This window comes from Anolis sagrei, chromosome 4 (assembly GCF_037176765.1).
Source record: "Anolis sagrei isolate rAnoSag1 chromosome 4, rAnoSag1.mat, whole genome shotgun sequence".
Taxonomy (NCBI): domain Eukaryota; kingdom Metazoa; phylum Chordata; class Lepidosauria; order Squamata; family Dactyloidae; genus Anolis; species Anolis sagrei.
Genome location: NC_090024.1, coordinates 63,967,676 through 63,990,114, shown reverse-complemented (window position 1 = coordinate 63,990,114; position 22,439 = coordinate 63,967,676). Strand labels below are relative to the sequence as shown.

General features: G+C 36.0%; 1 protein-coding gene across 14 annotated transcripts in view; it reads right to left on the bottom strand.

Annotated features, from left to right (window-relative positions):
- The window catches only part of PTPRM (protein tyrosine phosphatase receptor type M), a 529,398-nt gene that overhangs the window by 396,739 nt on the left and 110,220 nt on the right, over window positions 1–22,439 (bottom strand). For all 14 annotated transcript variants that reach the window (XM_060775055.2, XM_060775057.2, XM_060775056.2 and 11 more), the window contains exon 2: window positions 3,177–3,299. In XM_060775055.2, coding sequence (XP_060631038.2) covers window positions 3,177–3,299 — 123 coding nt within the window. The remainder of the gene's footprint in view (window positions 1–3,176; window positions 3,300–22,439) is intronic.

The window sequence follows — 22,439 nt, the reverse complement described above, 5'->3', positions numbered from 1 at the left end:
CTGTGTGAGTGGCATAATAAAGAAACATATTGTAAAGAATGGAAGAGGAATGTCAGCAGGCTCTTAATGGGATTGTACATTATCAGGATAAATGAGAGGAACTATAAGGCACTGCACTGTAAGACATACAATCAAAATGAAATAAAGTAAAATGTACAAAAAGATAGATGGATCTTCTTCAACCATGAAATACGTATCTAGATTAAAATAAATAAAACAGAAATAAAGAACTATGTTTTGTACTTTTCCTAATATTGCCTAATTGATCGTGAAACATTACATACTGTCATTAATTCACTCACTGAAGCACAGTGTCTGAAATTAGGAATGTCACTGTGATTTCCTTTTGTTTTTGACAGGAAATTATTGGACTCACTGAATGTTTTATCTAGTTTAATAATAATTTTGCAGAAAGTGTTTCTCTGAGGAAGATAGGATGATCCATGAATCATAACTTTAAAACGCACTTCTTATTATCATAGAATTTAGCATATAGAGACAAAATTTTGCTGTATCTCTCCCAACTTCAAACTAATTAAAACTTTTCTGTATGGCTACATATCTAACCATGATCAAATAAAATTATTCCTGAAGTAATATTCCATTCTACTAATGGGATAATACAGTGTCAATCCATGCTAATAAAGATCATTTCCTTCTAATTTAGAGCAGGATGGATCTACACCGCCCTATAATCCAGTTTCAGAATGCAGATTAACTGTATTGAAATTGAATCATATGAGTCTACACTGCCCTATATTCCAGTTCAATGCTGTAAATCTACATTTTAAAACTGGATTATAGGGCAGTGTAGTTCCAGTCATAGAGTCTGGCAACTGCAACAGGGTGTGACAGGTCGCATTACTATATGTTGACCAAAAATTGGTCAGACCAGAAAAGATCTTTCTAGTGGGTCGCAGGGGACATTTAATGAGTTAATCATCATTCCCAGTCTTAATTTATCAATAAGGAAGGATTTTTTCAAGTACATGATCTAAGGATTTTGAAAATGTCAGGGAAGAGGCTAGCGAAGGGTTGGGAGCAACACTTTCCCATTTCTTCTTTTACACAAACTGAATTTTTAATAATTAATAATAATGATAATAATAATAATAAACCTTTATTTATACCCCACCACCATCTCCCAAAAAGGGCAGCTTACAGAAGCACATACAAGTGTCATAACCACATAAAGTACAAGTAAAATCACATCAACATATTAGACAATGACAATATCAGTTAACATAAAAACACCACATTACAAAAATAAAAACGGATCCCAATTAAAATCAATAACACTTATTATTAATTGGCATTAAAATGGAAAGTACAACATCCCAGACACAGCACAAATTCAACCATTAAAGTGCCAGTGTCAATATTATATTGTTTGGTCCTTAGAATAACAGATGTCTTAATCATTTCCAAAAGCCTGGCATGTTTTCAGCTCCTTGCAAAAACACTGTAGTGTGAGGGTAAGCCTAATATGCCTGAAGAGGACATTTGAAAGCCAGGGGGCCACAACTGAGAAGGCTTTCTCTCTCGTCCCCACCAGACGTACTTCGGATGGAGGTGAGACCGAGAGTAGGGCCATCCCAGCAGATCTTAGAGCCCTTTTTCTAATAGTGGACTCTTGTTTTAAAGCCATTAAGATGCTTTCCCCCTCCACCAAGACCGTCTTTTTAATTAGGGTTAACCTTTATTTCAACAGTGAGTCTTACTGATTAAAAGTTATTTTTTCCCCACAGAAATAAGCAGGTAGAAACCCAGAACAGAATGTTCTCCACATTTAAATACATTTATCTCATGTTCTTCCAGCCCCCATTTGAAATCAGACATTTATTTTTCACTGAATATAAACTATTCCATTTTAGAATATGAAGTTTGTTTATATTCACTGGTTCCATTAAATCATAAAACTAAATAAAAGGATATTGTTCTTAAGACTTAACATAAAATGACTTAATAAACAATACCATATATCTTAATCTCTGATTTAAATCATATGTTGATATATACACGAATATATTCAGAATATAATAGAAAGGACAGGATACTACTGAATTTGGATTCCACCAGACCACAAAACCTAGTTCCATAAATTTATCAATTACTGTATTATATTTTTTATCAAAAATAGTTTTCTTACTTTGATAATACTGGGAAGCCGGCTTTAAGGCAATCTTGTATCTCCCACCTTATGCACAATATCTATCACGTTTCTGATTCAAATAAATATTCTCTTAAACATATAACAAACTTCAGGAGAATATCTACTTGAATCTACTTCAACAGATCTCTAACTGATTAGATTGTTTAATGGAACTCGGAGATTGTTTACACACTGAACCCAATTATGTTTCACTGCAACAAGATTGGCAACAAACTAGCAAAAACCACAGGCTCTTACACCAAAAGAGACACTCAAATCACAGGTTTTAATTTAAATACAGATGTAAAGTATCTCATAGATGTTGTTTGTCAAAGATGGACAGGAGGCCTGCAGGCCACAAATACCCGCAAGCTAGTGGGACATTAATTATATGTATAATTTCTCCAAAAATGGAATTCAAAGCAGCTTACAAGTTAAATAAAAGCAGCTTTTGGGTTAAATGCAAATAATGTTGTGCAATTGTATTTCTGGGTCTAGGCATACATGAGAGTAAACGAGAATACTGAACCTTCTTCAAACAAAACATGAATGTGATTGCACAGCATAGTTACAATCTATGATCTAAAATCAATGCCACACTGGCAGCCAACTGCAGCAGAAAAGAACTGTACTCAGAGTTGCATAAGATTATGATCTACATTCTTCTAAGAAGTCTGAATTATGATTTAACCGAATTGTTTCACAACATTCTATTAATCTCTTACTGGAGTACTTTGGGTATTAAAGACCACATTAAGTTTTGGATGACTTGTTGGATGCTGCATGTGGAAAGAAAAGAAAGTTGCATGCTGTCAACTAAACATGCAATTCTCACTTCTGATTTATCTTTCCTTTTTGATAAGAATGTAGAGTTTTTTCTGTTTATTTCCTTAGTTTCCATTTTTCTTTTCTGTAACAATCATTACTGAAATTTATTAACGCAATTGTAAACCATGCTCAATTTTTATCTGTGTAACATAATTTTTAAAAGACAAAACATTTTTTAAAATCCAATGAAAACTACCTGTGGGCATCCAAGGATCCGATGAGGGCTTTAACAGTGTGTTGACTTGATCCCAGTTAAGATCATCATCTTCAGACTGACTATATCCGCATGAGGTAAATGGTTCATCAAAAGAACAGCCACCTGTTAGAAGAAAAGGAAAAGAAACAAGGGTTGAAATGAAGTAACCTGTGAAAAATAGTGCAGTCTTTGACACTAAAGCCCAATCTACTTCCTTACCCTGAGAACACAGAACATTTACATACATTAAGAATAGGGTTACAGCACTGTCCAACTGCATTACAAATAAATTACAGTTTGGTAATATTAGATATAAATCAATAAAGCAATGTAATAATATATCTTCCTACAGAAAATGCAAGGTTATGTTCCAGACTTGTCACGACTCAATTCTAAAATATAGCTGCAGGTGGTCTTTAGTTGAATATGTGTAGCACCAAGTATAAGAAATGCATTACCTGGTTTTAAAATTTTAATTCAACCTATTTGCCCAATTACAATTTCATTTATCTACCGTACTATATTGTATTCTGCAAGTGAAAACATATAGGCACTCTGAGTCTGTAGCCAAGAGATTTTGGGAACAAACAACAAATAAAATAGCCTGCTACTCCTATAGAAAATTGATAAAATAATGAAAATGTAATTAGCCAGTGACTTCTGAAGTTTGAAAAGGAGATTTAATGATGATGATAAATCGTCCCAGAATAATTTAATCACCACGTATTCCAAGAATCATTGTTGGGGAACAAAAATAAGGACTGGAAACCTAATATGGAGAGGTCTTCTCGACATGTCAATGTGCTTGCCAGACATGTAGCACTACATACCAGGACACCGATTCTAGGACCTGAATGCCATGAAGTACTCTAGCTATCTGACTGACAGAGAATGTTTAATGTTTACGTGTTCAAAGCCCATGTTCCTAATTTCTATATACCATGACTGTATGCATGTATGTATGTAGGTATGCATATATATGCTAAGTCTCATACTTATGCCTTCTCTCACGTATATTCCAAGTAGTACAGAAGGCATAGAAAAAGTGGCCTTAATCTATTTATCAGGCACTGCTACACAGTATTATTATCATGTAGCATTGTGAGTTTTAAATGCTATTTTAAGTGTATTTATATTTTAACTGTATCTAACCTAAATCCACACTGTATTCTTTAATGGATTTTTAATTGTATTGCTTTGTTTCGAATTGTGACCAAAGTATGTGAATTTTAGCCACTTTGAGTTCCCACAGGGAGAAAGGTGGGGCATAAATAAAGTAAGTAAATAAATAGCGCCTTCACGAATCTTTTATCTTAAAGACTTTAAAAAGACATACAGAGGGGGAAGCGTAATAAAAGAGCAATGGGATATATTCAATAGCAACTACAGATAACAGAAACTAAATTCACCCTCTGTCATTTGCAGTTTCATTATATCATCAATAGGTATACTTTGAAGTAATACCAGTCAGTTCAATCAGACTTACTCTAGGTAAATGTGCACACGATTGCACTCAAGATATGTTGGGAAGAATCCAGTGGAGGGCTCTGACTAGCAGAACAGTGAAATCCAGCAGAATCAAGATAATCTCCCCTTTTCACTGCAGCCCATTGCCCACTATACGCATTCAAAACCTGCTCTCCAGAGGGGTGAGAAATCCCTCTGATGTCAACTCTGTAGCAGCTCTTAGGGTTAAGGGCAAAGCAGAAAGGAAGAAAAGGAGAATTTGTCATGCTCTCACCACACTGGATTTTGGTGTTGTGTTTAACTTAAGCTCTTCCCTTTGTAAATTGTTTACATTCCAAGTGTTTCTATAATTTGAGACTGAATTTTACTTTTTTATACTGTAAGCTATCTGGTCTTAAAAGAAAATAAACAAAAAGTTGGTAAGTGAATGTCAATACTCTATTAATTTTTTGTCCAATACTCAATGAAAACCAAACATGAGTCCACCTATTTCTGAAGTAAAATTTGTTATGTCATTCATGTTCCCCACTCCCCAACCACACTCCCACATTTCCACAATGTGTCCTACTTTTCCTTCAGTTTAAAGGGAGATAAAACCCTGTCACTTTCCAAGACTTGCTAGCCAGTCCAAGAAAAGGTGTTTACTTGAATTAAGTCTTTAAATATTCCCCTTTCAATGGAATAGCCCTCAACTTCAGGGTAGGAAGGATTTCAAAGAATTCCTGGCATCCACAGACACCGTATATTTCAGAAACCCTTCTACCTTTAGGTCATTTGAATTTACTCTGAACTTTTAAAAAACGGCATCACTACAGTGGCCAGACTTAAATAACCACCTTGCAAACACCCAAGCCCCCACTCACATCCAATTGCAATTCAGGACACAGATTACAAAAACGCCCCCCCCCCCCTAAAAAACACGGTCAAAAGGGTTCGGTTTTTTAAATCACATTAAAGCCTTAAAGAAGAGATTTCACTTTGAAAATGGAAGGTCGCTGTGTGTTTCAACAGCACCAGGAACAAAGTAAGAACAAATTATTTTGCAGATATGGATTCAAGACTTGCTGTCTTGATGTCTTCCCTCTGCTACCTTGAGAAAGGATCTATCTTTGCTCCTAACTGGAAAAAACCAAAGAAAAATAATCTGAAACAAGCTTCAAAATGGCCTAGGGGAATGCTACTTTGTGCCTAATCATTTCTTATATTGGGTCAATGTTAGATGTTTTGTCCACTGTCTAAAAGGACTATCATTATATTATATACAGAGACACATACACCACTGTGTGTATTACTTTTACATGTTTGAATGTGACTGATAATTAAATACTTATTTCAGGAAATATCCTGTAATTGAGATCTACTAAAAGTTGTACCTAAAAAGGGTACAAAATGACCAGGTGAACTGTACTTGTAAATTAATATTCCTAAAGTGAGGGAGACATGAAATATTATATCATCTGGAAATAGCCATTAATCATTTAATTTTTTTAACATTCATTCAAACTTTTTTGTTCTCTTAAATACCACCATCTGTTCTCCTTTATTATGAACTGAGAAAACATATTGTGTATGCCCTAGTGATACATCTTCACACAATTCTAAATTGTTCTCTTTAGAAGAGTCTCATTCATTATCTCTACACATTTCAGGAAATTAGCAGCTCTGGCCATTTCATATTCTTATCTCTATTGCATCAGCCTCCATTAAAAGCCTAGGAATTCATGATCCTTGCTTAATATTTCATCTTTGTAATAACATATAATTTGTCTGACATGTGAAGAGTCAAAGAAACACAGAAATCAAATGCATCTTTTCAATAACAGGTAAGTACCTGCCATATTTAGTGACCGAAAGATTTGCATTATGCAGAAAAAATAACGATGGGAAATTATAAGCAATTCATCCTCAGCAATCACAATTTGCTCACCTCACACTGCGTTTTTCATATGCAAGCACAGGTCCAAAAAAATTTAACATCCCACTTTCCTATACTAATTTTTGGAAAGACAAGACATATTCTAAATCTCTGTAATATATTGTAATATACATATAATAAACCCCTATTTGAAAGAACTAGCAATTGTGGTGTAACATTCCATCTGCTGGCTTGTGTCATTATGACTTATGTCATATTATACATTTTAAGGGATATGATTCAGGCCTCAAACACCTGTAACATGAATGCAATCTACATACAGAATAAAAGGAAAACAAGGTCCTGTTACTCCCAGAAAGAACCCCATATAAAGGACCTATGTCTACAAGAAGGAATACAATGTTCAAACAACAATAAATGAGTATCTTCTTCCGGCACAGCTTACCTGTCCGAATGTATCTCTCCTTATGAACCATCTAGGAACTTAAGTTTGTCTGGGGAGGCCCTGCTCTCGATCCCGCCTTCTTCGCACGCATGTCCGGTGGGATCGAGAGACAAGGCCTTCTCAGTGGTGGCCCCTCGGCTGTGGAACTCCCTCCCTAGAGATATTAGATCAGCTCCCTCCCTCCTGACTTTCCAAAAAATCCACTTCGAACAAGCATTTGGAAATGCAGCGTAATAGATAAACATGGAACTATGAAAGAGTCAACTTGGAATGGCTAGACGATGCTACTAGCAAAATGAGTTTAACAGGAAGACACTGGTAATTATATGTTTTTAAAGGTTTTTTATATGGATATTTATAATATTGTGCTAAATGTTTTAATTTGCATTTTATGACTGTTGTGGCACCAAATTGCTGCCAATTTGTAAGCCGCCTTGAGTCACCTTCGGGCTGAGAAAGGCGGGAATGAAATACTGTAAATAAATAAATAAATAACCACAAATCAAACAAAAATAAAATCGCATTTTTACCATTGTTCTCCACATGTCAGTCTTCATTCTCTTACACTATATTTAATTTAAACTTGTGAAATAAATTAACACTAGCAAAGACGTATACCACTTGAAACCAGGTGAAGGAAAAATGGAATATTTTTTATGTAGAAAAACTTGAAAGGTTTCTATAAAATAGGTATCTGTAGATGAGTGGCAAAAAGAAATTCTAGTATAAACATTCATTTATATTATAATGTTAATGTTGCAATTTAGTAATTATGCCATGAAACTAGCACAATTCGTATAATTCAGAAACTCTTGGCAGGTGCATAGAGTAACAAGGCTAACTCAAGGGCTTTGCTGCACTATGCAGAGGTAAATGGCAGACTCCATTAGGTGCTTGCATTGCATTCTGACAAGGCCTGCTCCCAATGCAACTTAGAAGAAATGAACCTACAGCCCCTTACAATGCCTCAGAGGATTATGGGGCCGACTTTCTAATCTTGCAGAAACTCACCTTTCTGGAAGCCCATATGTCAGCCCACAATTGCTAACTACTTCACACCTGGCAGGCAGGCACACTTTGTAATGCATAGTGGAGCCAATTTATTAATAGAATCTATTGCTGAAATGCATAACTTACTGACCTACTTGGAAAACTCCTTTGTGTATAGATTTTTGGCAAACCAACCTATAACTGTTGCCTTGTTTCCATTACAGTCTATCACATCAAAGATGTTTTGCAGATATCTTTAGCTCAGGGATAACCGTTTGGCACAGCGTAACAGCTTCGGTTTGTAGTGCAGCTGCTACAGAACTTCAATAAAGTCTTTCAAAACATTTTGTAGCACAGATCCTTAGCTACCATTAATCCAATGTACTAATGTAAAGGATTCTAGCTTAGGCTCACATACTAGTTTTCAATAATATTTGTTTTACTGTCCCACTCCAGTGCATCTCAATACATAACATTGTTACCATACAGATATCAGTGATGCTGCAAAATGCAACTGAAAGCTCTAGGACATACATTCCATAAAGGGATCACAGGATGGAAATCAATTCTAAGACATTTCAATTCAACTACTGAATTGGAAGAAGGACTGATGCAAAATAACCTGGAAAGCTGCTAACCTTACAACATAAGGGGAAATGCATTTGAAATTTAAAGAAACTTCTGGAGGGGATGTTGGATGTATCTTAAGTACAAACGCGTGCACACAAACAGAAAACATATTTAAAATTTACTAATCTTAAGGATAAAATTTGGAACTAGCTTGCAAAATAATGCATCAGGGTTGTTCAGAACATAAGGAATTTTATAGCACCCTTATTTATTTATTTATTTATTTATTTATTTACTGTATTTCTATCCCACTCTTCTCACCCCAAAAGGGAATCAAAGCGGCTATTGAGAACACTGTGAAAAAAATTGAAATCCTGTATTTCATCCATATATTATCATATTTGGGGCAAACAAATAGAGAATGATGAAGTGTTTCACCAGAGACCAAGTAACAAGAACAAACCCTATTAGAACATTCCACTTTTTTCTATCTCTTTTGGTAGACTGGTACTATAATGGCAAATTGCCAACTATTTGGTAGGATACCTGTGTTGTTAATGATGGTGAACACTCCCGCCAAGAGGGGGGTCCACCACTCAGGATCTGATTTTAAAATCTCTGGGATAATTACATCCGATCCAGCCACTTTTTCAGTATCTTAAGTAATTTCAAGCTTTTGGGTGAAGAAGAAATTTAATAGTATTTTTAACTGCTTGAAACAGTATGCATTCCTTTGGCAAACATTAATTAAATTCAATTTTACAAGAACTGGTTAATTACCACTCTGTGTTTGGGGGCACATTTCAGATTAAAGTTGTTTTCAAAAGGAGTACTATATTCCTTATCATCAGCAACAACGTTCTGTGAAACTCTTTTAAGAAGAATTCAAGTGACTCTACATATTTTGTTCTTCATATTGTGCACCTTCATGTTGTTTCCAGAGAACCTAAGGCAGTGGTTTTCAACCTGTGGGTCCCCAGATGTTTTGGCTGTCAACTCCCAGAAATCCTAACAGCTAGTAAACTATCTGGGGTTTCTGGGAGTTGGAGGCCAAAACACCTGGGGACTCTCAGGTTGAGATCCACTGCCCTTAAGGCAAACCTACAGGGTTTTCTTGATATTTATTTAGAGGGGGATTGCTATCACCTATTTCTGAAGCAAGAGAGTATGACTTGTCCAGTGTTTACATGGCTGAATAGGAATTTGACCCCTGATCTGCCAGAGTGCTAATCCAAGTCAAAATATGATATCATGCTAATTCTCATGACTACACATTATCTGTCCATTCCTTCCTCCCAAATATTTGTTGACTTTGGATAATCATAGATGTTACACAGAAGCATAAGAAGTACATTCTCATGGCTTCATTATAAGCTGCTACCATGTTGACAATGATCCTTCTTATTCATGCACATCATTCTTACCTCAATGTCACTCCTCATCCTGGCCAAATGACAACTGCATCAGAAATCACCAGATCTCTGGATATGTCTATATTATCCAAGCTTGTCCAAGCCATAAACATGCTACAACAGTACAATAAAATAAAACCCAGATATCCAAAGTATACCCTTGTTTCCATGCCCAAACTGTACTTTTTGATACAAAGGACCTTAAGTATTCTAGTTCCTTTTAATCTCAAACTCCGCAAGATCTGAGGTCAGTGGATGACCAAGGACACATCTACACTGACAACTTAGGTCGGAACAGGCTCAGATCAGCTCCATGGCAGCTTTGCCTCAGGTTAACCAAAGTTGTGGGATACTCTAAGAGTGAGGCTGAAAATATCATATCCCCCAACTGTAGGTCTGTATGAACAACTGGGCTAGGTCCTGAACCAGCTACAACTGTTCTCACTGTTCTGTTATCATATTCTGTGTTTTCCAGACTCAGGCAGCCTGGGGACACAGAATGGAACTTTATTGTTTCCTTCTGTCCTCTGTGTCATGGCAGTTTCTGGTCATGACACAGGTTGTACTGGATTGAGGTTCACTGCAGTGATCAGTCAGGGCAACAGGGAGATCAGGGAAATGAAGCAGGAAGGGAGGGAGAAATTTTGCCTTCTCTCTCTCTCTCCTCACCTCACCATCCCAACTAGTATCATTGTGAGCAATAGATTAATGGTAGGAACCATCTTGTGGCCAGTGCCCAACATGACACAGAGAACAGAAGAGGACAGTAGCTCTGAACCGTGTTCTGCACTGCTGGGTGGATAGGGTCCCATATCACTTCCACAGGGTGGGGGGAGTGAGTGGTTGTCTAACTCACACTGGGACCAACCCAGGTATGCTACACCAGATCTGTCCCAATGTAGTGTGTCAGAGGATAAGTGAATCAATGACTACAGTGAGGTACAAAGTATGTTTAACCTCTCAAATGGGGTGGGGGCAGATTTAGATCACTACAACTGTAAGATTCCAAGTGTCAGGTTTATGTCAAATAAACAACTCTCTAAACAACATGTTGTTATATATAAGACATAGAAAACAAATGTAAAAGAGGGGCCTCATTGAGCTTAATAAAATCAGAGAAAAACAGGGCACATGAAGAATACATGCAGACAAAGAACATACAAAGTGAAACAGTTCAAAATGTGTAATAAAGAAAAGGAATTATGATCAAAGCCTAACCCTTCTGCCAGATTTGACACCAAAAGTAAAAATAAAATGGAAAGCACATTAGTATGAAAGAAAGGAATATCAAAGCCGTCTATGAGTAGCTGATTTTTTTTCTGGCCAAAAGAATGAAAGCTATGTAAAATATTAATAGGTTCAGGTACATACTGCAATTAAAAAGTTGCATTACACCGTCTAGATTAAGTACCACATTAAAAACTTTTTTAAAAACAAAAAAGCACAGCCCATGTTTTTATACAGGTTTTCTGTTTTTTCTGTTTTGTTTTTTGTTTTGTTTTTTTGCTATTCCAAAGCAACAAGCAATTCACAGCTGTTGGAATACAGAACAGATCTCTCCAAGTCTAATTTGGGTTTATTAGCTAAGCAACTGGTCACATCCTATGGACACATGGCTGAAGCGGCTTATAGCAAGTATTTTGGTACAGGTGATTTACTACAGATACATTCCTATCCCTAAACAGCTTTCCATCACCTTAACAAAAAGGTAAGAAAAAGTTTAATCTTAGAATAAAAGACCAGTTCAACCATCAGTATGGAAATGTAATTATTTTTAAACTATTGAGGTCAGCAGTTACTGTGCATTATATCTATCAATTGTTTCTTTACTAAATACTTGTTTGTTTTAAAATTTTATTATATCGTGTCATGTTATTGTTAGCCTCTATGGTGAGAAAGTTGGGATATAAATAAATAAATAAATAATCACAATCAGGCAGAATTGACATTTAACTGTTTGGTGAAAGAAATAGATTTTTCCCAGTCACTGAAAAGTGAACAGTGAGCAATGGGCAGAAGATCTCTTGAATGTAACTAATGACGTAAGATAGTAGTGCCTGCTTGCTACTCTAATTTCTTACTTACTTCTACAGTAAGAATGTAAATAGTCAGCTATTAAATCCATGCATTTGAGGGTGAAAAATTATGTCAGTGTTCTCCCAGCTATGGGAGAAAGCCAATATTTGTGAGAAAATGATTCTGCAGATAAAACATTTTTGTTAAAAAAAAAATTCTGCACAGCAATTATGCAACATTCTTGATGGTCTACTATTCTCTCTGACTGTCAGGAAGCCTTGTTTTTGACCTGGGAGTGAATAATTATAAATATAATTTCCATACCTATTACACTTCTGGAAGTGTGGGGGGCACATAGCAAGCCCTTATGTCATCTTGACCCAGAAGCAAGATGGCTGCACAAATTTTTTAAATAACGTCATCTTGTAAGTGTCCTCAACTCCAATTATGGTCATGTTCCAGGGCTCTGCCTGGTAATGAACGCAGAGTTTAACTAAAATAGTACCAAGATTGTGCCTAAAATACCTTTATGATATCCAATAGCTTAAATATATTGTATCTTGAAATCCAACTACAAACATAAATAATAGCACCTGTCTGATAGTATAAAACCAAGTCCCAAAAGTTCAAGGGCTCAAACAACATTTGCAAAATAACATAACAGAATAACAGTAGTCCAGGAAAAGTAATGTCCATCAATTAAAGGTTCAAAACCAGTCTTTCCATTCTAGAAGTCCCATCAAGAAGTCAGTACAAATACTTATACAAAGTTCCCAGGTTCACAGCTAAGTTTCAAGGTTCCTAAGGATACACACAAGCTCTCAGGATCAAGACTGGGCACTGATTCCAGACCAGGAGACAAACAACTAGGAAACACAGCCTGGTACAATAGCTATTGTTCTCCAAATAATAGTCTCTTACAACATTCTTTTTTGCTGCTCTTTGCAATTTCATCCCATTTCAGCAGGCCTCACAAATGGTCACTACAGCCTGTGAATAATTACTTGGAAGGAAAAATCAACCTGGCCTCTTACAAATAGGAGGAAGATTAACCCTTTCCAAGCATTCCTCAGAAGCTATACTAAAACCACCAAACTGCTGGTCATGACAGTTATCTACTTTATTACACAAATTTGGGTTTATGGCTATAGTACTGGAATTCCTATATCTACATATCTGTTACCCCTAAATGTTGAAATAGGAAATTGCTCAGACTTTCAGGTTAGCTATCTGAAAGCATAATGTTAGTTTAATATAAATACACAAATAGCTGCAAACTCTGAACAGTATAGAGTAATTAAGAATGAATAAATCCATATTCCAGATCTTCAGCAATATTCTTTAATGAAATGAACAAATAGGATTATTCAAGAAAAAAGATGTAAATCCACAGAGGCTGGATCCAGACAGGCCTTTATCCCAGAAGCATCTGCGTTAAAAAAAAGCAGATATTTCTGGGGGCCTGTCCACACCCACCCCAGAAAGCGCATGTTTTCTGGGGTGGATATCCAGACATTCTTTCGGAACTAGCCCGAGAGAACATCCAGAGGCCCTACCCCCTCTCCCAAAACCCGGCCGGCTCCCCCGGCACATGCCAGGAGAGTGGGGGGGGGGGTGATTTTCCTCCCTCCCTCTCCCTGCTCTCATAGCACATCACTTCTATGTGCTGGGAAAGCTGGGCGAGGCTTGTAATGAAGGGCACATAAGTTTTTATTATCTTTCTAAGGGGTTTGGGGGCTTGGGGGGAGGGGTGGGTATTCCCACAGTTTACCGGGCTTATTTAGTATTCTGCAGTCCAAACCCGGAAACAATGGATTTATCCCGCACCTTCCAAGAAGGCACAGAATAAATCCACTATCAAATTAATTCACTGCAAACCAGGGTTTTCCTGGTTTGTATCAAATTAATAAAGGACTGTCCAGAACATTGTCTGAACAGCCCCTCCTTTATTGCGGTAAATACTTCAATACAGGTGCTGTCTGGACGAGGCCAGAGTCAAAGACTATGATTTCACTCTGAAGGACTAGTTGGCAAAAGGTACTCTTATACAGAACTACTAAATGCAGTCTATAAGCACAAAGTAAAACATCAAAATTTAGACCAGGAAACCTCACAATAGGAGTCTGTGTGATCATATGAAATAAGTATAACCCCATATGGAACATATCAAGTATGCACTGTGTACAGGGACTGCCTAATTTCCATTTTTTTAAATCTGGTTTTCCCAACTATGGTATTTTCTGAGACTTGAACATGACTACACACAAAAGGGAGGAGTTTTATACATCTGGAACAAGAAATATATCTTTTCTGCATTTGCTAAGTTTTTAAATAAAACTATTAAGACTGAAATTTCCATATGGGCACTAGAGGTTAAAATAACCATGGTTATTTTAACCTCTAGTGCCCATATGGAAATTTCAGTCTTAGCATACTTGATATGTTCCATATGGGGTTATACTTATTTCATATGATCACACAGACTCCTATTGTGAGGTTTCCTGGTCTAAATTTTGATGTTTTACTTTGTGCTTATAGACTGCATTTAGTAGTTCTGTATAAGAGTACCTTTTGCCAACTAGTCCTTCAGAGTGAGATCATAGTCTTTGACTCTGGCCTCGTCCAGACAGCACCTGTATTGAAGTATTTACCGCAATAAAGGAGGGGCTGTTCAGACAATGTTCTGGACAGTCCTTTATTAATTTGATACAAACCAGGAAAACTAGTTGACACAATTACAATAGTGTCATTTGTTAACATGTCGCCTTCGGGCTGAGAACAGCGGTATATAAGCAAAGTAAATAAATAAATAGATAAATAAATGTTCATTAATTTATGTTCCCTCGCTATCCAATAAATTGAAATATGCTACAATTAGCTATTTCAGGTATTTTAAACAATTTTTTTAAAAAAATCGACTAAGAATACCCAAAGCTAAGTAAAAAATTAACTTGAACCACATTTTGTGGGTTCCCCCCCCCCTGCATGCAAATAGTAAAAAAACCCGCAAGATTCAAATGTTCCATATTGGTTTCCTGAAAGAACTCTCAGTTATGAACAGGAAACAGGAACAGGAATAGTTATGCACTGGAAACAAAAACAACTAAACATCTAGGATATAAAACATAGTATAATTCAATGAGAATGTTGGTGATATTTCTTTTGAACTGTTATTTCGGTTTTTAAAAAGGTATCATCCACATTTACACTCCTCCAGCTAAAAGCTACAAGTATACTTGAAGCTCAATCATTTTCCCCAATGCAACTCATATTTAATGAGCATTTAGTCTTCACGTCCCCCCAGAAGACAAAATCCACAAAGCAATCTAAGAAAATGTGAAAATAGCGCCGGCTGCTTCTCAAAATCACTTTTAAAGCCTGTCAACTTCTGGTTAAACCCTTATGGGAATGGAAACTATTTCAAGTCAAACATGATTTCATTATTTTATTTTTCCCCACAAACTCGTTCTTAAAAACAACCCATAGTGGATTGCTAGTGCATAGAGTTTATTGCAGGCTTTGAACTTTGGAGAGGATTTTAAAAGACAATACCAATATCATTATAAATCCAACTATCAATTGTGAAAAATACAAAAAATAAAACTCTGAGGCTTTACTTCACGGATAATCTTTTTCCATTTTCTTGATGAGTTCTGCAGTTGCAACTTGTTTACATAACAGCACATTAAGCAAATAATGAAAAATCTGGTTTGTTTAAAACACTTTTCTAATATTTCAAAAATCCCACTAGCATAAACTTTATAGAGCTAAAAAAAAGATTCTAAAGAATATTTATTTATTATTATTTATTTACTGCATTTGTTAACCGCCGTTCTCAGCCCTAGGGCGACTCACGGCGGTGTACAACATATAAAAACACAATTTACAATAAAGCAATAGCACAACAACATATCAGCATAACTATACACCAACGCCAACATATAAATTAATATATCATTAACTAACCGATAGCATTTTCACAGATGATTACAACCGACAGCTGTATTCCACTATTAACACTGCATTCATTTAACAACTTTTGCAAGTCCCTCTGGTAAGGTCAACATATGCATAAACAAGTAGAAGACTGCAGTTTTAGACTCATCCACAAAGTACTCGTGTCAGTACAAAAGCTTAGTGCAATCAATAAGATTGCTGTTTCCATATTTACACAGTTCCAATCTGTATTACGCACAAGTATCTCTAATTTAAGGCATGTTATTTTAGTGCTTCCATTTTTACTGGTGGCTATTAAGTCTGTTTTGTAAATTGATGTAAACACCCCAGTGCCTTGGGTAACAAGATATGTTATACATACCTTTCGTGTAATTACTCTCCTTAGAGCAGAAATCCATATGCAGAAGAAAATAAAATCAACAACATGTTGATTACATATATTTACAGCTATACTTTCTTTAGACTCCTTGCCTAAAGCAACTTTTAAGATTTTATTTTTTTGATGGTTTTGTTTTACTTGAAAATTTGCTTCTAAGCTGAAAAGTCAGCATCTTTGCACTGCCACAGGGTATCATAGCTTCATCTACATTTCCTCATATATGATCTAATATTAACCAGACAATTAGTTATTCAACTCAACTCCCTTTTAGTAACAAAGATCTTGCTTATATTGCCTAAATTCTCTTTAGTCCTGACCAGCGTAGACCCATTAAATCCCCCCAGCACCAACTGCCGCTTTAGGTCAGAGTGAAGGGGGGGCAGAAGACAGTTCCACCTTGTCTCCTGTGCTATTCTAATAATAATATATTGTATATACATATAATATATATAATATTATAATGTAATGCAATATAATACTACTAATAGTTTTATATTATAATTATATATTCATATTACATGTAATATTACTAATAATACTGCAATATAATGGTATAGTACAATATAGTAATATTTAAGACTGATATTTTACTAGAGACAAAGTTGAAGTACTTTGGCCACATCATGAGGAGACAGCAAAGCCTAGAGAAGACAATCATGCTGGGGAAAGTGGAAGGTAAAAGGAAGAGGGGCCGACCAAGGGCAAGATGGATGGATGGCATCCTTGAAGTGACTGGACTGACCTTGAAGGAGCTGGGGGTGGTGATGGCTGACAGGGAGCTTTGGCGTGGGCTGGTCCATGAGGTCACGAAGAGTCAGAGACGACTGAACGAATGAACAACAACTATGCTAATAATATAATATATATTGTGTGTGTGTGTGTGTATTGTAAGCCGCTCTGAGTCCCCTTCGGGGTGAGAAGGGTGGCATATAAATGTCGTAAATAAATAAAAATAAACAAATTAGATGTATTTACATGTTGACTCACCACCAAACAGGATATTTTACTTAAGTTTTATTCAAAGAAACAAACATACCATTATACAATTGCATCAAATGCAAAAATATTTTTCTTAATATAAAACAACTAACAAAACTACTATACGAAACCAATACACAAAATGTACATACAAAAGCAAAACTATCAAACAAATGGAAAAACTAATATACTGGTCTCTCACTCTCTGTCTGATGCTTTTTTAGTTCTGACGAGTCCACTCCCTTTAAGAAATATTATATAATCATTCTTCTGCATTTAGTAACATATTACTAGATCATAAATCCTACAATAAGTCAATAACCCAATCTTATATTAATAAATCCCATTCTCTCTTGAAGTTAAAACAAATACTTCTTCTCCATCAACTTAATCAATTTGTTGAACTTAATTATTTCACAAATCATTGTTAGCTGTTATCATAGACTCTAGATATCTCATTTCCATTCTGTTTAACATTCATCCATACAGGAGATTCTCCTTTTCTTCTTCATTTTTCTTTCATTGCATATAGATGTTTCCATGACAATGCCCCTTAGCACAGCCCAAATCATGAATCTGCTATCTTATGAAGTTAGCCACTGCTTCTCTATGCAGATTTTTGTTTGGCCTCAACAGGCCTGTTGATAGATCACATCAATCTCCTTGATGAAGCTTTTCTACACAGCTCCCATAGGAATTTTGTCCAATCTTGCTGTCCACTGATGGGTTTTGGATTCCAATTTCACCAAACTATGGCTTGTCTGAATTAGCTCCCCGGTCAGCTTTGCCAGGAATTATATATTTCTTTCAATTCTGCTGTTACTTTTTTTCCCCTTATAATTCTAAGTTCTGTCAATATTTGGTGAAATTTAACTAGATTATGTGCCTTCCCTAGCCATTTTGCCTTAGTTACTGATGTATCTGGCAGTAAAATGCACTTTCTTCTTTTTTTCTGTGTTTGTTGTTGTGGTGTTGCTGCTGTTGCTAGGTTACTAGTTTATTCCCCAAAGGGGAGGCATCACAATTCAGATAACTACTTCCTGATTCTTTGTTCTGGCAAAATTTGTTATGGCTTTGAGGAAAATCAAAACTTTAACCATTTGACAGGTATGAAACCTGCTTTTGTGTTACGACTCACTCAGCACACAAAATTTATGGACCTTGGTGTTTCTTAAAAGACTTTTTTTAAAGTCCATTAGTTCTTTGGAGGAGTTGACATCAGCTGTTTCTAGATGTGAGATAACTCACATCTTCAAGAACAGAAGCTGAATTCCAAGGGGAAGTGAATCCAGGAATGACTCTCAAGGTCCAATCTTCTTTAAAATATTGCGATTAGATGTTCCTTTTGCTGTGAATTACAGCTGCCATGCCGGGACGGGTGTTTTTTCTAACTCCTAATTCTGTGATTGCTGAGACAAAAACAGTGTTTTGGCAAGACATATGAGGAAGAACTGGGTTTCATGAAAAAACCTCTGATTTTCTCTTGCCTGGAAAAATGCTACCACTTGCCCAAGATCACGCAGAACTTATTGGACCTTATAGGAGGAGACATCAGCAGATTGCCTTATTTGCCATGTTTTTCCACTACTAAACAACATATTAAATAGGTCTACCCAAGTTGGATCAACCCAACAGGATGCTGGCTACTTATTACCTTTACTTTATTACACCATATTGATGACTGATTATAGCTTGGTGTGTCTTTTCTTGTATGTTTCTAGTAAGACTACTTATGTAGTGGGGAATGAAAGGATTCCATTCAGTCAGTTGACAAAGACAAATTCCAGATCTCTATATTAATATTTTGGCATTCCCAGCCAGTGCCTCAACCTAATCTTCCCTTTGAAAGTATTTACTTTGCATTTCAAATTATGCAAAGTATCTTTTGTCTTGGGAGGTGAAAGGACAAGCTGACCACATCACTCTAACACAGTGGTTCTCAACCTGGGGTCCCCAGATGTTTTTGACCTTCAACTCCCAGAAATCCTAACAGCTGGTAAACTGACTGGGATTTCTGGGAGTTGTAGGTAAAAAACATCTGGGGACCCCAGGTTGAGAACCACTGCTCTAACACCTCTGACATGAACCCTAAGAATGAAACACTATATGGTCAAACCGTATATGATATTAAATGCACTACAATGTTTAATATGTATGTTTTCAATTATTTAAAGATTAGACATTGGAGTATTAAGCAGAAAAACTGACCTCCCAAATCAAATGTCTGAAATTTGTGTATCTGCCCAAGTTACCCACCAAATTCTTTGTAAGGTTTTCTTAGGTTTTCTTAGGCAAGGAATATTCAGATGTGGTTTTGCCAGTTACCATTTGATTAAATAAAATTTGAGTACTATGCAGAAATCAAGAAGCAAGGTAACAAATGTTGTGTATCTGATATTATGCTTTATTGCCATTTTAACAAACCTTGCTATATATAATTTAGTTCAATCTAGCATGTAGTTAAATAGTCAAGATTGATAGTACCCCCTCTTAGTCTTTATCATTTGTTAAATTATGACAGATGACTTATGTACATTACAGAATTTAAATGTCATCTCTGTTCATTTTTCTCATTTCAATTAAAATATATTCTACTAACAGTATTTTAATCTGCCTCTTCCACAACAATGTGACAGTTAGCAATGGTGATTAATAAGAGAAAGGGCAGAATGTTATTGAATACTCTGATGTGGGGAACAGTCTATAGATTCAACTGCTACTGACATATGTTTGAGTTAACAGTCCATCTAAAAAGAGGCTTGTTTCCTAAAACAGCAAAAACCTGTGGTCAGCTCCTCATAAACCTCAAAGTGAAAAAGAATTAAAATGGTGTAGTGGTTCTTACATTTTTAGGGAATTACCTAGGTCTACAAGCGCTATAGGTTAGTACAGGGAAACTGCTTCATTTAAAACTGTATAAAATATTCAGCAAAGATCTTGTGAGTTCCACAGAACAGGAGTTTCCAAACTAAGGCCGACGGGTCGGATGCAGGCCTCCAAGGTCGTTCACCAAGCTCCTACCCTAAACTTCAAACATAGGATCTGAAACGACTTGAAGGCACAAACAAGAACAATCCTAATTAACGACTATCTCATCAGCCAAAAGCAGGCCCACACTTCCCAATGAAATACTGGTAAGTTTATGTTGATTGAAATTATTATTCATTTTAAATACTCTATTCTTCTTTCATGGGGGGGGGTGAACTGCAAACAAGATATGTGCAGTGTCTATAGGATTTTTTTCAAACTATAGCCCAGCCCCCCAACAGTCTAAGGAACTGTGAACTGGATCTCTGCATAAAATGTTTGAGGACCCCTGCCATAAAAATTGAAGCACAGAAAAAAGAAACTGCATCTTGAATATTAAGTGAACATAGGGAATCTCCTAGATGAACAGATTTGCAAAATTAGGGAGCTTACATTTGTCCCTCCATAGTCACATAATCTACATCCATGGATTCAACCACTCAGAGAACAGAAGCAACATCAACACTATTTGCATTTAAGAATGGAATCACTTAGTCTTATAGCTAACACTGCAGAAACATAAACAGAAAATAACCCCATATAGTTGGAATAATAATAATAATAATAAAAATACTTTATTTATATCCTGCCGCTCTCCCCTAGAGGATTCGGAGCGGCTTACAATATTTACTTGAAAATTATTTCATTCAACTTTGTCTCCTTGGGTTGCCATTTTTGAACACTAAAATGGGAGCAAGCCCCACAGGATTTAAGAGGGTTTGTTTGTAGAAGCAGGATCCTCAGTGTCAAAAACTTTTAAAGGTTGATGGGATTCTTTCCAGACTGAATAATCCACCTTGCATATTACAAATAGCCTGTAGACAGCTTTCTGGAATTTGTTAACCTCTCAGCGAGTAACTCATCCTATACTTCTTGAACTTCCTTGATAATTCAATAAAATAAATAATTATGAAGCTTTAGGAAGAAGGGATCCCCTCCCCACTCCACTAACAAGATCAATTGGTCTCAGTCTAGTAGTACAAAATACCTACATATCTTAGAAAAATCAACCTTAAACCAATCTATTTATTACTGCATTTACAAATTTTGCACCAAAACATCACAATGTATTGAAACAGCAGTGGATCCAGGTGGGAGGCAGACTGCACTGGATAATACAGAACGTTGGATGAGCAAAGGTTGGATAAGAGAGACTCTACTGTATTCAATTCGGACCTAGAAGATGTTCTATCCATCTCAAAAAGTAAGACATCTAGCGCGCTAGAGGCTACGCACCTAATAAGAATATGTTCACTAATGGAATAGTGAAATGTTGCAAATCACTGTTACCTCCACCCTCTTATTATTCATTCATGCTTCACACTGAATTGAAAATTTAAAGGTCATTCTTAATTGCACTTCTAAAATGAACCTTAGAAGTAGTTGCTGGTATTAAATATGTAATGACTATATGACCTATTAACTTTCCTCTCTTAATTGAAGGAGAAAATTGAGTTATCCATTGCACTTTCATTTCTTCAAGGACTGAGAGATGCGAATTCTGCAAGAGGCCCTTCTTAAAAGAATACTATTTACTGTCAACATTTATCCTCCCTACCAGCCCAAGAATATAACCCATTACAAAACCAAGCTCCTGGAGCAGAAAACGCAACTTCACCATGTACATTTGTTTTTGATATATCAAAAAAGTGCAATATGAAAAAGGTTAGTCAGAAATTAAAAGGTCTTGCAATTTTAAATAAAATGTTTTACATTAGTTAGAAGCTTGAAAACTAAGAAATGTCTTTATTTAAAAGGTGGTTCTTTGATATAGTGCACGTTTTAAAAAAATCTAAATTCTGCACAATATCTAAAATTAACACTTTTTATGGAGAAAAACAATTGGAATTTGGACTTCTGCTGTCTAGCTTTTAAACACACTAACCCTATTTTTGCTATAATGTTGATATATCATGTTGATATATTGTATATCTAATGGTGTTTCTTCAAATATTCATCCTGCCACAAATCTTTCAAATGGATTTGATCTGCAATTTTGCTTTTCTTGCTTCTGTTCAGAATTTTAATCTAAATTAACCCCGATGCACAAAGTCAGTTCTAAATCTCTCTCTTTAACAGCACCATTCAAAATCAAGTTCAATTTTCCTACAGATTTCCCCTTCAAAAAAGACGCATGTACATTCAA